The sequence below is a fragment of the Theropithecus gelada genome, chromosome 7a, assembly GCF_003255815.1.
Source record: "Theropithecus gelada isolate Dixy chromosome 7a, Tgel_1.0, whole genome shotgun sequence".
NCBI classification, from domain to species: Eukaryota; Metazoa; Chordata; class Mammalia; order Primates; family Cercopithecidae; genus Theropithecus; species Theropithecus gelada.
In genome coordinates this window covers 56,663,583-56,680,405 of record NC_037674.1, presented here as the reverse complement: position 1 = coordinate 56,680,405, position 16,823 = coordinate 56,663,583, and the positions used below count along the sequence as shown (strand labels likewise).

General features: G+C 46.2%; 1 protein-coding gene across 1 annotated transcript in view; it reads right to left on the bottom strand.

The window, feature by feature from the left end:
- The window catches only part of ARNT2 (aryl hydrocarbon receptor nuclear translocator 2), a 176,400-nt gene that overhangs the window by 22,186 nt on the left and 137,391 nt on the right, over nt 1-16,823 (bottom strand). The window contains exons 9-11 of the mRNA XM_025390052.1: nt 6,791-6,863; nt 5,906-6,029; nt 542-641 (exon numbers count right to left, since the gene is read on the bottom strand). Of these exons, the coding sequence (XP_025245837.1) occupies nt 542-641; nt 5,906-6,029; nt 6,791-6,863 (297 nt within the window). The remainder of the gene's footprint in view (nt 1-541; nt 642-5,905; nt 6,030-6,790; nt 6,864-16,823) is intronic.

Here is a 16,823-nt window from a genome sequence, read left to right as displayed (position 1 = left end):
GTCAGGGCTTCCTCAATGACCTACCAGATGCCCTTGATGCTAAGAACCAAGCCTTGGGAAGGTTGGACACCCTGCCTGAAGCCTGGAGTGCCCTTTAGGATGAGGCTCAGACATGATGGGCTGAGCTGTCCAGTCTTCCTTGGATTTGGCTGTAGCCTCTGGATACCAGATGACAGGATACTTCCTGCTACCTTAGCTGTTCCCAGCTCCAGCTCACTTGGGTCCTGGCTAGAGGGAACTCACTCCCTTCTCGCTGGCAATCACTGCTACAGAACACAGTGGCTGGTGCTGTTCACATCCAAGAAAGAGTAACTGACACCAGGAATCTATGGCAACTCATGGAGGGCTCACAGAGCAGAAGCAGAGCCACCAGAATCCTCAGTTTAGCCCAAGGCCGGAGCGCCAGTAACCACTAACTGTGCTCTGAGCCCACAGAGCTCACTAACTGTGCTCTGTGCCCACAGAGCTGTGCTCTGAGACTCAGGACTTTCTTGGCGAGGGAGCATCTTCCCACGCCATTGTCCCCCTCACTGGCACATACCTGAAGGCCTTCCCGGAGTGTCCGGAGGGAAATGGGCTTCCTTGGGAGTAGATCTGCTGGGTTCCTGCTGCAGAGGCTGAGCTCATCATCTTCTTCTCCGCTGGGAAAACCAGAGCAGGAGTCACATGCGAAGGTTCCCTGCTCTGCAGACCACAGAGAAGGCTGCCCCAAGAACAGGTGCAGGGGTGGGCGCAGGAACGGGAAGATGCTAGTCGGGACAGCCCACCTGCATGCAATCTCCTCAGCCTTGCGTCTGCCTCCTCATCTCCCCTGGAGCCTCCCTGGCATATGAGGGCACTGGGCTGTTGTTCTTGGCCCCTAGGCTAGGCCACAGGCTGCTTGATGGCAAGGCTTTTTTGGAGAGTGGGGAAGATTAAAAGAATGAATGAGGCCAGGTGCGGTGGCTCACACCTGTAATCCCAGCACTTTCGGAGGCTGAGGCAGGCAGATCACTTGAGGTCTGGAGTGCAAAACCAGCCTGGCCAACATGGTGAAACCTTGTCTCCACTAAAAATACAAAAATTAGCCAGGCGTGGTGGCAGCCATCTGTAGTTCCAGCTACTCAGCAGGCTGAGGCAGGAGAATTGCTTGAGCCCAGGAGGCAGAGGCTGCAGTGAGCTGAGATCACGCCACTGCACTCTAGCCTGGGCGACAGAGCAAGACTCTGCCTCAAAAAAAAAAAAAAAAAAAAAAAAAAAGAATGAGAGTTCTTTCTCAGACATTATTTTGTCCAGTCTTTTCAACCCTGCGGAGTAGGGATTCCAAGTCCTCTGGTTCTGGGTGAGGAAGCCCAGGATACCAGTGAAGAGGATGGGCTCTGATCTCAGCTCTCTGGGTCTGAATCCCAGCTCCAAGGTAAGAGAGGTGCAACCTTGGACTGTTACTTAATCATCCCCTGCCTCAGTTTCCCAACAGAAAAAAGGCGAGAATAAAAGTATCTTCCTCAGAGGGCTGTAGGGGGAATTCAGTGAGTTAACCTAAGTGCTTATGACAGTGCCTGATAACAGAGCAAACAGAAACTAAAGTTTGCTATTGTTTGTTACAGATGAGAAAAGTGAGGTGTGGCTTGTCCGAAGTCACCAGCCAGCGAGGGAGGGCCCAGGGCATGAACGCAAGCCCAGTGTTCTTCCCACTGCCCTGGAACTCAGCTACCCCTGCCACCCTCACCCAGCAGGTGCCATAGCCGGTGATGTCCAGGGAACAGCCCCGGACCTGTGTGCCTTGACCTTCCACTAAGGTTTCTTTGAGAGACTGAGCTCCTCTAACACTGAAAACACTCAGTCCCTGGCCAGGAGGTGCAATAATGCATGATTTTCTGCCACTGCAGAATGGTGAGCAGAGTTGGCTCACCCACAGGCTCACCCATAGCTACACAGCTGAAGAAACGGGCTCAAGACCCAGCTGGCTGTTTAGATCTTACACAAGGGAGAAGGTGCTTTGTATCGTGGTTTGAGAAACAGGAGTGGGAACACGAATGGTGGCAGGGTGCTAGACAGCAGGCTCCAGTTCTCCCTCCTTTGGTCATTGAGGGTGCCCAGGGCTCTTTGAAATGCCCTCCCAGCGCCCCAGAATCTTCAAATGTCTACATGTCTCGTTCCTACAATCCCTAACATGTTCACCCACAAAGAGATATTGGAATAAAGGAAATAAAGGTTAGTTACATGGTGATTATTTTGTGCCTAGACAGCCTCCACATCTGCTCCCATCTCTGGCTTGCTGGTGGTGATTGGGGGCAGAGTGTGTAGGTCCCTCCGAGTGGCTGTGAGCAGTGATGCGGTGATGGACATTCAGGCTGGTGGGCTTGGGGCCCAGAGACCAGGCTGCAGGGACCACATGCTGACTCTCGCACGCATGGAAACAACTTCTGAGAGGCTTTAATAAAAAGGGGTCACTGAGCAGTTTTTATGGTTCATTTTCTTCTGCTGCAGTGACAGTTGTAAGACAGTGGGAAATCCTTAAAGGATGGAAGGAGCTCAGGCTCCTGGGTGTGTACTTTTAACCTAATCATAACATCTTGAATCTTGGGAATAAAGATCAAGATTGGTGTGGGGGAGACATAAGGCTCAAACTTGTAGGAAGAAGGTAGACTTAGGTAGTTCTCTTGACTCTAAACTTAATGCAGGCCAGGCACGGTGGCTCACACCCGTGATCCCAGCACTTTGGGAGGCCGAGGCAGGCAGATCACCTGCGGTCAGAAGTTTGAGACCAGCCTGGGCCAACATGGCAAAACCCCGTCTCTACTAAAAAATACAAAAGTTCGCTTGGCATGGTGGCGCACACCCGTAATCCCAGCTACTCGGGAGGCTGAAGCAGGGATAATTGCTTGAACTGGGGAGGTGGAGGTTGCAGTGAGCTGAGATCACGCCACTGCACTCCAGCTTGAGTGACAGAGCAAGACACCATCTCAAAACTACAAACAAACAAAATAAAAATATAAATAAAAATAAGATAATAAACTTAATACAACCCATTTTTTTTCCTCATGTATTTAAGGTTTTTGTGGTTTGGGTAAATAAGAAACACATTTTCTTTGTAACTGCTCCAGGACATTTGAAGGGTATAACATTATATATAATAATATGTATTATAATATTATATATAATTGTATTTAAAGATATTTGACTCTAGTTTTCAGTCTTCTATATTTTTCTCCATTTTATTATTTTGATCTATGTGACCTGTTAAAGATGGAGACAGGCCTACTGAGATCTTCCACTATAATGTGGCTTTATCAGCATCTTCCTGTGATTCTAATTATTTTGGCTTTCACATATTTCAATGCTTATGACATCTGTATCTTCACTTTAGGTTACATCTTGTATCTGAATAAATTAAGCCTCTCTGCTCACTGGACAGTTTGAATTTTTCTTTGGCAACACTGACGAACCTACTTTCCTTCTTGGCTTTGCAGAGCATCTCCACCACCCCTTCTTTCAGGTTAAATCGTTCATTTCAGTTTGTTTTTGTTATATCATATTTTGGCAGCATATTATTCAGGAGCTATTGATTGGGAGTCAACGTATTTAATTATTCTTGATATTCGCTGATGATAAATCTTTATCTATTTATAAATACTACACCCATTCTAAGTCTGGATCCTTGGTGAAGAAATCTTTAAATTTCTTGATTTGAGATTTTAGACTCTAAGTTTTATTTATTGTTTCTGTCTTTCGTATCTTCTAATAATTTTTACATTAATTTTCAGTGTTATTAGTTTCGTTTTTCATCCTTACTGCTTTTCCAACCTATCATTTCTGTTCTCGTGTTCTATATTTTGATTCATTTCATAAACAAGTACAATTTTACAAGTAGTTTTTTTGCAAGCAGAATATGTAGATAGTGCATGTCTGTGAACGTCTTTCTGTTGTCCTCCAAATAGGAAAGCAGCTTGGCTGGTGGAAAATTTCAGGGTCACATATTCTTCCAAATTCTCTATTTATTCCTGCGTCCACCCTGCCCCCCCTGCCCCCCCCCCCCGCCACCCCGCCGCCACCGCCACCTTCCTAAGTCTTCTGGTATTTAATATCTTGGGGAAGGCTAACAAAAGATTTCTCTTTGTAGGTAAGGTAATTTTTTTAATCTCAACATTTGCAGGATTTTTTCTTCCTTTCTTCAAATTTAAAAAAGTAAATACAACAGATCATGTGTAGGTGTGAGTTTCTTTGAAATTTTTGTTTAGTATTCATTGAGCTCTTTCACTTGGAAAACCTAAGTTTCTGTATTTTGGGAAAATTCATGTTTCTTTCTAATTCACTGACTTGGATTTCTGCAATATTAGCCTGTTTTGTACTGATCCATTTTATTAAATATCACTCTCCCCACCTCAATAACTCATTTTCAGACATGCAGGCTGGCCTGGAATCACCTAGAGAAGAGATACTGAAGATTCTCTGAACCTTCTCCTCTTTATCAGAAAAATTCATTTCCAAAGGAGGACATTTGTTCTCATTCCTTCCCTTGGACCCTTCCCCCCTCTTCTTTTTTCTTGTCTTTTTTTTTTTTTTTTTCTGTTTTGTTAACTTTATGGAAAAGTGTCTATATTTGGATTTCTCTGGGACGCTGTGGGTCTCTGGTCAAATATTTCAGGCTTATCTGGAGAGAAAAAAACCTTTTAGATGTGCTGTTGTCTCTTCTTACTGGATGAAATGATATTTCTCTAGAAAAGTCGAGGAAATACTGATGTGGGTGGGTGGCCATGGGAACCAAGAGCCGGGAGCTCCCCTGTTGTGCTGAGGGGTCTGGTTTTTGTTGTGTGTTGACAATGGGTCTTGGTGCTGCACTGGCATCTGCTGCCCTAATGGGAGGCAGCTCCAGCACCCGGAAGCTCTGACTTTCCACCAACATGCTGGCATCAGGAGGGCTGAGGTGTGCTCCCTCACCACCTTCCACGGGCTTGTCTGTCCTCGCCTCGGGCCTCACTGTCTTCAGCTTGTTAGCCCCAAGGGGACAGGATTGGGCTTCTCTTCCAGTGACGGAGTTCCCCATGTTTCCTCTTCACAAGCCAACTGGTTTCTCCCTTCAACTCATCCTGACTCCGTTGTATCTTGTGAAAATTCCTTGACCACATGAAAATAGAATCCTTTTTCTGATTTTGGAACCAACAAAGATCTTTCCAAATTTTGTATTTGGTTAATCTCAGTGATAATCTGAGTGGGAGGGCGAGGCAGCTGGACTTGCTGGCCCCATGCGATGCCTTAAGTTATAACCGCACCATCTCCTCTAACGGCAGTGCTGACATAGGTAGACAGCCTAATGACCACCACAGAGGATTAATCACATGAACTCTACGCAACTGACAAAAAAAGATTGTCTAATAATCTGGAAATACGTTCATAATAAACTGTCGTGAAAAAAACTAAGCTACTGTGAGCTCAATTTCATGTAAAAAAAGAATATATATGTGTAGAAAAAGAGAAAAAACATACTTTAAAAAGTTAAACATGGTTACATCCAGGTGGTAGGATAGAGGATCATTTTTGTTTTTCTTTTTTACTGCGTATTTTGATGTTAAAATGTGGTCCTCTGTGTGTTAGGAATTGAATTTCAACTCTTTACAGAGACATGTCTTTGGCTTAATAAAACTAAACAGCACAATGGAACAATAGAGCTCATTTGTTCCAACTCCTCAAATTTTAATGATGGGATGCCAGGTCCCAGGTTGGTTACCCTGGATAACTGGTATATAACAGGCAAGGCCAGGAGTAGAGAGAATCCATTCCAACTCGTGTATTTTTATACCCTGCATTGGTTACTCTAAACTCACCTTCCGTGGCCCCCTCTTACTAACAGTAGCTGTCGGTAGATGGCCTGAAAGCAACTGTAAACCCCACACTCTCAAAACCTCAGTGCCATTTGGAAACTTACATGCACTGATTCCTGCAAACATTTCAGCAAACCGAGGATCTCTTTCCTGGGAGAAGATTGCATCCGCCTTTTCCACGGACTTCCCAGCCTCATGAACACCGGCTGGTAGGTTGGGGACGGGGACCTGTTTGCACATTAAATAAAACACAAGGGCAACTCATGCGTAAGGCACAGAGTGTGTGTCCCCAGGAGCCACCAGCTCTCCTTCATCAGAGCCCCCTCCCTCTGGAATCACTGGCATTTGGGGCTGGAACATTTTATCAGGTGGGAAGCTTTTCTATATGTGAAAGCCAAGAACGGCCAGTGAGGGGGTTGGGGGCAGTGAACTGAAGGTCACAGGAAGGATAACAGAGTCACACTGATTACTTTCTTAGAGCGAGAAATGAACAACAATCAACTTACTCTAAATATCAGGAAAAGTGGACATCATGTGGAGATAGGAGAAGGAAAGGAGACAGAGCCAGTGAAGAGGGAGGCTCAGAGCATGACAGGAAGAGGCACATTGAGGAAGAATGGGACACAGGCGGTGGCAGGGAAAAGGCCAAGAAGCCAGGGGGCCCAAGGGGATCAGAAGCTGCTCTTGTTGGTCTCTGAGTATACTCATACTAGAGTTCACGCATGGTCCTCAGAAATGTCCTTCAGCCCTTGGGTTGACTATGGCCCCTGGTTCTTCACCTGGTACTTACACATTCTTCATGGCTGAGTTCTGTAGGGAGGAGTGACAGCAGCAGATCCCCAGGGGACCTGTAGGTCTGCTCTTTCCATTGTAGTGTGTGGATGGGGCAATCCTTTGGGCTGAGGGGCTCAAGCTCAGGGCTGAATTGAGTCCCCAGTCCATTGGGCTGGAGACAATTCCAACAGGGAAAGGGTTTTCCAGAAACTCACCTGGGATAAGTCGTATGATGACAATCCATCTCTCTGGTGCACTTCTAATTCTGCCTGCTGTTGCTGAAGTTGCCTGTGAAACAAGAAGACAACAAAGAGGGTCATGAAGAACAGAAGGGATGACAATAGGGCTAAGCCAGGACTTTTCCCATACCTCAGAGGCAGGGTGGGTGATACCCAATGGATCTCTACATTGTTTTCCATTTTTAATTATTTTATTTTATTTTTAATGCCCTAAATCAAGACTCCAGACATTGCACTTCATGTTTAGGCTACCACACTCAACTATTTAAGAAATCAATTTTGATGTGTGACTTCATTTTATGCAGGGTCAAAAGATACAACAGAACAAATATTTTAAGGCAAATTCAGAAAAGCAGTTGGGTTTAATGCCGAATGAAGCAGTTGGCTTCAGCTAACACTTAGCCATAAACGGGCGGGTGTTTACATTATCTCATCCAATCCTCACACTATGCTTTCACAGTGGTTATTCTACCCTCATATTAAAATTAAGAAACTGAAATTCAAAGAGGTTAAGTGGTTGTCAAGGTCAGCCAACTGGCAAGTGGCTATGACAGAACAGAGCCAGGGTCTGACCTGACATTTCTGACTCCAAGGGACTTTGCTGCCTGCTCCATTAGGGGAAGAAAAAGACTTGCTGGAGGAAATGGCGGCTTTAAGTTTAAAAACTGGGTTGTTTTCAAGAGAAAGTGAACTCTATAGCTCAGAGTCTAAAAATGGGGCAAATGACCGGATCCTCTTCAATTGTAAATATCATTAAGGAGGACAGGCAAAAAATTATTAGTGGTACTATGCAATTCAAATTACTAACAGACATTACTCCCAGCCCAGCAATCAATTTAAAGCATATGAACAGACAATTCAAGCAAAATAAATAAATAAATAAATAAAAGGACAAATATACATGTACTGTATGTACATATAATAACATATATATAATAGATATAATAAGCAAGTTAGGGAAACATTTTGCCATTAAAATAATCAAAATAAATGTAAATTAAAACACCTTTGAAGTATAATTTTTCAACTGCTAAGTCAACAAAAATATGTTTCACATGGTGGCTTTGCATTGAAACTACCACGGTCACACGGTGTTGGGGAAGTGTGCATGGCACGACCTTTTCAGAAAACTATGGTGACACGGATGAGGGGCTGTGGACTTGCTCACACTTTCACACTCTCCCAGGTGGTCATCCTGCTGCTGGTCTGTAGTAAGGAAATTATTCAGTGGAAGGAAGTAAGAGCTACCCATGCAAAGTTGGCTGTAATCAGGAATGACTTTGTAAATCCTGCATATTAATTTCCTGAGTGACTATTCCATAGCACTGACAGCAACCACTGTGAAGACCGTCTGGAAACACAGGAAGGTATGATGAAAGGTGTGGAAAAGTTCAAGTGCAGCACAATATATTATGCACGCTGCAAATATGGCCACAAACATTATGTGGGTGAGCAAAATTTAACACCAAGAAAAACAATCTCTAAGTGTCTGCATTAATTAGGAAGGTTATGTATGGATTTCCATTGTTTACTTCCACTGTCTATTTTGAAACAAGAAGGATCACAGTGGGTCTCCTCTGACATGTTCATGGTCCCACTTTTATCACCCATGGCTATGTCCTGGACCGGGTGGTGGGGAACCCCCTGGAGGAACTGCAGACAGTCCACCTCCCTTCATCTGGGTCTGGGATGCAGGGAGGGCTGGCTAGATATTCTGTGGATAGGAAGCGAGGGGAGGGTGGGAGAGGAAGCCTTTGTTATCTAGGATGAGGAAGTGGCTGGTGGGGAGGGGCAGGTGTGGAAGGTGCTCCAGCTTCCTGGGGAGGAACCACCAGGAATGCATGGCTAGAACACTGTAACAAAACTGTAAACAAACTGTAAGAAAAGCTCTAACAAAATTGTAACTGTCAGCAAAAGCACAGGCTTGGTGAGAATGTGGAGGCCCCCGCCCAGGAAGAGGTGGTGTGTTTGGCGACTGTGGAAGGAAGGCAGGGGTAACACCTGCACCCACCCCTGTGCATTTGTCCCGGCCCCCTGCTAGATGCCTGCATTCATCCCAACTCACCTTAGGCTCACAGTCACCTTGGAAGTGGGTTTTCTGTTTTTCTAATTCCCTTTCCGCATGAGGAAACTGAGGCCCAGAGATGCTAGAGGTTTGCAGAAAATAGATGGCACCCTCAAAAGGGATGATTAAAGAAGGTTTAGGGAAGGGGCTACTTAACAGGTATGGCCATAAACGTACAGGTGTTTACATTATCTCATCCAACACCCACACTAAGCTTTCAGAGTGGTTACTTTACCCTCAAGTTAAAGTTAAGAAACTGAAGTTTAAAGAGGTTAAGTGGTTGTCAAGGTTGGCCAATTGGTAAGTGGCTATCACAGAATAGAGCCAAGGACTGATCTGATACTTCTGATTTCAAGGTGCTTTGCTGTCTGCCCCATTTGGGAAAGAAAAAGCTTTCATAGATGTTATACTAGGATGGTGAAGAGCCCCTAGGCTAGCAACAACAGGAAGCCATCATCATCCCTAGGGCCAAAGGGACAGAAGGAGTGAGCAGCTATCAGACCTGTGAGAGCTGTGGTGAGCAAGGCTGCCTAATACCTTTTCCTCTTCCACTCTTGTTCCTTTGTCTCCAGTCAGTCCCTCCACTGGCCAAACTTAACCAGGACAGACATCAAGGGATCCCATTTGGCCCTTTCCACAATGGTTAACTTCAATCTTCCTCCCAGGCAAACAGGCAAGGCAGAGAGTGCACCAATTGTGTGTGGTAGAAACACAACCACCAGGCTGGTAAGTGGTGAAGACTGAGCAAGACTAGATTTTCTCATTCCAAGTGTAGGCTGTTTGGATTACATAAAAGATGCATTGCTATTTGCTGACTCTTCTCAGCTCCTAAGAAGCAAATGCACACAAGTGATCTGGTCCACAGCTCCTCTGATAACAGCAACGCCCGGTACATCATTTCTTTTGACAGGCAACTGGTCAGTCTCTGTTTGACTTTCTCTGCTAGAGAGCTCACTACGTTTTGGGGCAGCTTGCTCCATTTGCAGACAGAAATATTTATAAAAAGCATGACCCCTAAAGAGCCCAAATGCACCTCCCTATAACTTTCATCTGGGGAACTTCTGCCCCTGGAGAAACATAAAATAAGTTGGGTTCTGTTTCTAAACTCTTTTTCTCAGCATTACAAAAGATGTATGATCTCAACACCACTTCCTCCTCTGGCCATGCCTTCTGTGCTGATGGCCCTGGTGTGTGTGTGTCCCCACCATAAAGGAAGGTCTCCTCAATGGGAACCCCAGCTGGAGGACCTGGTGAACATTCTGTTTTGAGTCCAGCCCAGAGGAGTCATTCATTCAGTGAACCGTACGGAACTCTATTGCCAGGCACTGGGGCAGACCGATGACTCAGAACCCACAAGATCCCTGCCCTCATGGAACTGACAGTCTCCAGGGAAAGACACACGTGGGCAAGCAATTACAGTGTGGTGAGTTAAGATGACGCCTCAGGATGAACAAGATTCTATCCAAGGGTACAGTCTGCCTCCTAATGTCAGTGTGGGAGCCCAGATAAAAGGAAAAGGATAAAAGCAGAAGCACGTGATCTCCCACCAGGCAGTCTCAGCCCATGCTTGTTAGACTAGCAAAGTGGGAGCACCAGAAATAATTTTCCAAACAAATTGGTATTCCAGAAATTGAAAAAGGAATCAATATTCAATAGGAAAAAAAGCATTCCTTTCTATACCTCCTTATTCTTACTTTATGACTTTTGTTTTGTTTTGCTTTGATTCACATCTTGGGGGCACCAACACCTTCCACTGAATGTAGGGCTGATGGCCAGTATTTTGTCAACATTTTCACATCTCTGCAGTATCCTCATTTCAGAGATAAAGCAACTGAGATGTAACGATGAAAGTGTAGATGTAAGTGTCCAGGGTGTGAACTAAGTGTCCAGAGTAACACGGTTAGAATGTAAATGATGCATCCAGGGTGACATGGCTAGAATGTAATTGATGTGTAAAGGATGCAACCGGGTGACATGGCAAGAATATGGAACACATAGGACTCAAATCCAAGTCGTCTGGCTGGAGACCTTGCACAGTTTTTCCTCTGTCCTAAGCTGCTGCCCTAGCCCAAGAGACATACCCATGGCTATAACATGGACAGTTATTCCACGTCTCCCATTCCAGTACTTTGGGCATCTTGAGCCATAGGAAAGAGAAAAATCTGTTCCTTGGGACTTTGGTGGGGTTGAAGCAGTGAACTCCCCATGATGGCAGCAATCCATGAACCATTTTCTACCCCTTTCCCAGAGCCCTACCTTCAACCCACAAACATTTTCCAGGAAATGACAACCACTCCTACCTGCAACTCAGGCTGTGCCCAGCCCAGGCCCAGAATCTCGGAGACATGATAGGATCACTGTGTGGAGTTGTGTAGCTGTGCCGCAGGTGCCTGGCCAAGGGGCAAAGTGGGGCACAAACCCAGCCCTCTCCATTCACACACCTTGGTGCATGTCTGTGTTTGGGGAGGGCCCATGTTTCTAATGTGCATAAAGGCCATGATAAGGGGTCTTGGTATTAGGCTGGGGGGTTGCTTTCAGTTCTGTTCCTCTTTGGGCTCCTAGACAGAAAAAGGTCCTTTCACTGGGAAGCAGAAACTCAGGTCACAGGTATGGCTAGCAAATCCCCAGGACCCTAACCACTCTGGCTCTGTGGTCGGAACATCAGCATCTCCATCCCACAACCTTTGGGTTTCTGCTTCCATAGCTGAGCATGTGTGGAAGAGAAAGTGCTGACCTGCAGGCTGCCCCATCCTGAGAAGAGCCCTGGGGAGTTTTCTCAGACATTTCACAGCAATGGTATAAAAATAAACCTTGGTGTGCTTGCAAATTCCAGAGAAGGAGAAAGCAGGGCTGCTCAGGAGAAAACTGACTGACAGCACATGCGAGGGAAGTGGGTTCCTACCGCAGCCAGTGCTGCCCTCCATTAGCTGGGCTACAATGGCTGAGGAGTAGAAAGTGAATGCTTCAAGCCCGGCTTCCTGTCGGCGAGGTGCAGGAGGCTGGGCAGATGCTGTCAATTTTCCCTCATGCTCCCTGGACAGGGGTTTTTACTCAGCCTAAGTGAGTAAGACGGCATGAAGTGGGCATTCCGAGGTCGCTGGAATCATGTCCCTGGGAGTAACTGGAAGCACGCTGGGAGGAGTCTGGGGATGGAGGCTAATAATATCCACCCTGGTTGAGCACCATCTGCATGTCTATTGTGAAGCACTCGAAATGCTTGTTACAGGGTTTGGAATTGATTTGATCAGGGCCAGAGAGCAGCATGGTCCAGTCATGCATGTGTGTGTTAGAGCTCGCTTCCTGGCCATGTGGATTGGCTCAGCAGGGGCCTGATGGAAGGCAGGGGAGATGGTCAGTAAGACCGATGATTGTGATGGGGCAAAGGCCTCAACCAAGGCAGTGCCAAAGAGGTAGAGAAGGAGATGCGCTAGAGAGAATCCCAGTTGGAACCAGGGGCTCTGGTTCTGTGCCAGGTTGCCTGTTGAGGTGAATGAGAGGGAGGCATCCAGGATAGCTCCCAGATCTAGGGTTTGGTGACTGGGTGTTTCAGGCCCTTACTGCCTCTATGCTCTGCAGAGAACAGGAATGCAGCCTTTCCTTTGACTTCTTTTGTACCCACCCCTATGCTCCACCACCTGCCTAGGACCAACCAGGTGGCCACTGCTAAGCATGACAAAGGAGACATGATGGTCAGTCGGCTCAAGAGAGACTCAATCATGATTCTGTGCATGGTGGGGTTTTAAAAACACATGCACACACACACACACACATGAGCCAACAGGTGTGGTTATGACAACATTGGAACAATGCTGTGACAGGAAAGAGGACTTGGCCTGAACGGACGCAAAGAGATAACTTCAGATCACTTCCCTAAAAAGATGTCAGAAATGAAGAAAGCACAGCAGCTAGGTTGTGCCCAAGTAAAAACACTGAAATGACTCAAGCTAAGAAACAGCCCCAAAAGAGTGTTGGCCCCCAATGCCAAGGCACGTTTCAAAGCTGTGGTGTGTGACCAGTATGTTAAATCAGTCTGGGTTTTTCTGGACTTCATTCCACATATGATGGAACAGGAGAAAATGCAAGGGTGTTGAAGAGGTCTTCTTTGTAGTAACTTTACACAAATGTTTGACATTAAACACTCAATTTCTCCAGGAAGTTTCTTTTGGATGCTTTTGACTGAAAGCAACCAAGCTTGCAAATTGCCCACACTTCACCCTCGCCATCCCCTTCCATCAGCACAGAGCATTTAAGGATCTTTTCATAACAAGTCTGCCTACTGCTGGCAAAGTCTCGCCTCCCAAATTCAAAAAAGAGCTAGCCAGTTCACATTCATGGTTGTCACTGCCCTCTACCGTCCACAGTAAACTTTTTCAACCAACTTCACCAATGCAGGACCTTTCAGTTCAGAGACACAGACTGAGGATTCCGGTGTAACTATGTCCTGAGGGGGCATCCTGATCCATGTAACCTCACAAACTGCAACAGCGACTTTCCAGAGGAACTACGTAGGCCAAACCCTATACAAGATGGCTTTTCTGTTTTCTCAGTGCTGCCTGACTTTCAGGAAAAGAAAGCAAAACCTCAGCCCCAAGGGTGGTTTTCACAGGGGGATATTTACTTTTCTTGCAAGCCCCACTGCAGTGCTACCTCCTGGGGATGCTTTCTCCGAGGCCCCGAGGGGAAGTATTTATTCTCTGCCCCCACTGCATTTTACCTGTCCCTCCCGTCTGCCCCTTCTTACATTCTCCATGTTACTGGAGCTCAAGTCTTAGCTTGGAGTGGCTGGAACAAGGGGCCATGACAGGAGGTGTGAGCCTGGGACAAAGCTGTGGCTTGAACAGATGCTAAGCAGATCCAGGCTGGCATTTAAAGCTATGGCTTGAACAGATGCTAAGCAGATCCAGGCTAGCATTTTTCTCCTCCTCTCCCTTTGGGGCTCCCACCGCCCTGCACCTGGCTCCTTCAGGTCAGTGGGCACACGCTGTTACCCTGTCTCAAGAGCTCCTGAAAGGCCCGTGCTCAGCACCCTCCATAACACACCTGTTGAACAAAGAAAGCACCATGGAATCCTGAGCCCTGCTTACTTTTACTCCTGTTTCTCAAGCGTCCCTATTTTCTTCAAGGCTGGGCCACATATGAGCCTGGCACTGGTGGTACCTCTCTGCTTCCTGAGTAAAGAAGAACCACCCTTTTCCCATGTTGGGAGAAGTGAGACAATAAAACATCCTTAATTTGGCCAAGCTAACTGAGTTTCACCAGATAAAATCAGAATGGAAAATAGTAAAATAGTATTATCTTTTTGCATACCTGGAACTGTGATTTAGTACATTTGTTCCTGCTCTACTTACAACCAAGAAAGTCTTGACTAGAAGGTAAAGGTAAAAAAAGAATCAGAGCATCAAGTCAGCCAAGGGTGACATTAAGAAAGAGGAGCTGGTCGGACAGAGTCTGGGGAGAATGACCAGTGAGAATAGGTTATTTCATGTGGGTTATCAGAGGCTTCTGCGAAAACAATTTCAACACCTTCAGGGCTAAAGCAAGGCTGTAAGGGGCTAAGAACAGATGAATGGTAAAGAAGGAGGTTCCCACAGACACATCTGGCAGGGCCAGGTGGGAGGGGAGCTTTGGTGGGTTGGCCTGACAGGGATTCTCCAAGATCAGGAAGTCAGGTGTCTATGTGAAGGCCCGAGAAGGAGCCAACAAGGAGGATGAGACAAGAAGGGAGGGTCATGGGAGTCCAGGGGCGTGCAGGGAGATGAAGAAGGTGCAGGGTTTGGCCCTGGAAGGAGGAGTCTTTGCCCCTGCTAGGAGCCGGAAATGGAGGAGGAGGGCATTGAGATAGATACACTCATGAACAGGAAGAGAATCACCAGGAGGGTCCTGGTGTCTCTGGTTGTTGGAAGGCAAGGTGATCTGCCCGGAGTTAGAGGAAGAACGCAGGCAGGGCATTTAGGAGACCAAACATAATCTAGGGCTGCAGGCAAGAACTGGCCCAAGAAACTGCCAAGTCGCTGCAAAGGGTGGCAGGGTTGCATTGCTGCTGCTGCTGCTGACAATCACAGTGATAGCTACTGCAGACCACATTTACCGGGGCCGACTCAGCCTGCTATCATAGTAGAGTGCTTCATATGCAGTAGCTCCATGCAGAATCTGCAGAATAATTCTATTATTCTGGGCCAGTAGTTCTGTCATTCTCCCCATTTTACAGATGAAGCAACTGAGGCTTAGAAAGAGTAGGTGACTTGCCCAGTTGGGAGCTGGGGTTGGAATCCAAGTCATCATCTAATTAAACTAAAGAGCTTCTGCACAGAAAAACAAACAAACACAACAACAACAAAACTATCACTAGAGTAAACAGACAACCTACAGAATGGGAGAAAATATTTGCCAACTATGCATTTGACAAAGAAATAATATCCAGAATCCACAAGGAATTTAAACTAATCACTAGAAAAAAAACAAACCCCATTAAAAAGTGGGCAAAGGGCATGAACAAGATACTTCTCAAAAGAAGACATAGAAGCAGCCAACAAACAGACGAAAAAAATACTCATTGCTAATCACCAGAAAAATGCAAATCAAAACCACAATGAGATACCATCTCACACCAGTTACAATGGCTATTATTAAAAAGTCAAAAAATAACAGATGTTGGCGAGGTTGCAGAGAAAAGAGAATGCTTACACATTGATGATGGGAATGTAAATTAGTTCAGCCATGTGGAAAGCAGTCTGGAGATTTCTCAAGGAACTAAAAACAGAATTACCAGTCAATCCAGCAATCCCATTACTGCATTACTGGGTATATACTCAAAGGAAAATAAATTGTTCTACCAAAAAGACGCTTGGACTTGCAGGTTCACTGCAACACTATTCATAATAGCAAAGACAAGGAATAAACCCAGGTGCCCATCAATGGTGGGCTGAATAAAGAAAATGTGGGCTGGGCACAGTGGCTCACACCTGTAATCCCAGCACTTTGGGAGGCCAAGGCAGGCAGATTGCCTGATTCCAGGAGTTTGAGACCAGCCTGGGCAACGTGGCAAAACCCCATCTCTGCTAAAAATACAAGAAATCAGCTGGGCATGGTGGTGCATGCCTGTAGTCCCAGCTACTCGGGAGGCTGATGTGGGAGAATCACCTGAGCTCAGGAAGTTAAGGCTGCAATGAGCCCAGATAGTGCCACTGCACTCCAGCCTAGGTGATGGAGTGAGATTCTGTTTCAAAAAAAAAAGAAGAAGAAAATGTGGTATACAAATGCCACAAAATATGTAGCCATTAAAAAGAACAAAACCATGTCCTTTGCAGCAACATGGATGCAGCTGGAATCCATTATCCTGAGTAAATTAATGCTGAATCAAAAGAACAAATACCACGTGTTCTCACCTGTAAGAGGGAACTAAACATTGGGTACTCACAGACATAAAGATGGGAATGATAGACACTGGGGGGACTACTAGAGAGGGAGGGTGAGAGGGAGGCAAGGGTTGAAAAACCACCTATTGGGAACGATGTTCACTCCTTGGGTGATGGATTCAACTGAAGTCCAAGCCTCAGCATCATGCAATATATCCATGTAACAAACCTGCATATGTACTCCCTGAATCTAAAATTAAAAACAAATTCCAGGTCATTGGCCCCCTGAGAGGTCTTGCATGGACTCATCTGTCCAGCTCTGTGACTTCTGGCCCAGGAGCAGGGTAGAGGCTGAGGACTCAGAGGGTGGTGTTGCCTAGAAAGAAGGTTACTTTGTGGGGCCCAGATGGGAACTCCCAAATCCGAGGGGCTCAGGGACGGCAACAGAGGGCAGAGCCAGGCAAGTTCTGAGAGTGCCAGTAGGCGGTGGTGACCACCTGGAGGCTTCAGAATTCCGGGGAGGCTACCGAGAAGGGATGTCAGCAGATGAGGAAGAGGAGGTGGTAGGGTTGGAAATAGGTCCCCCAAC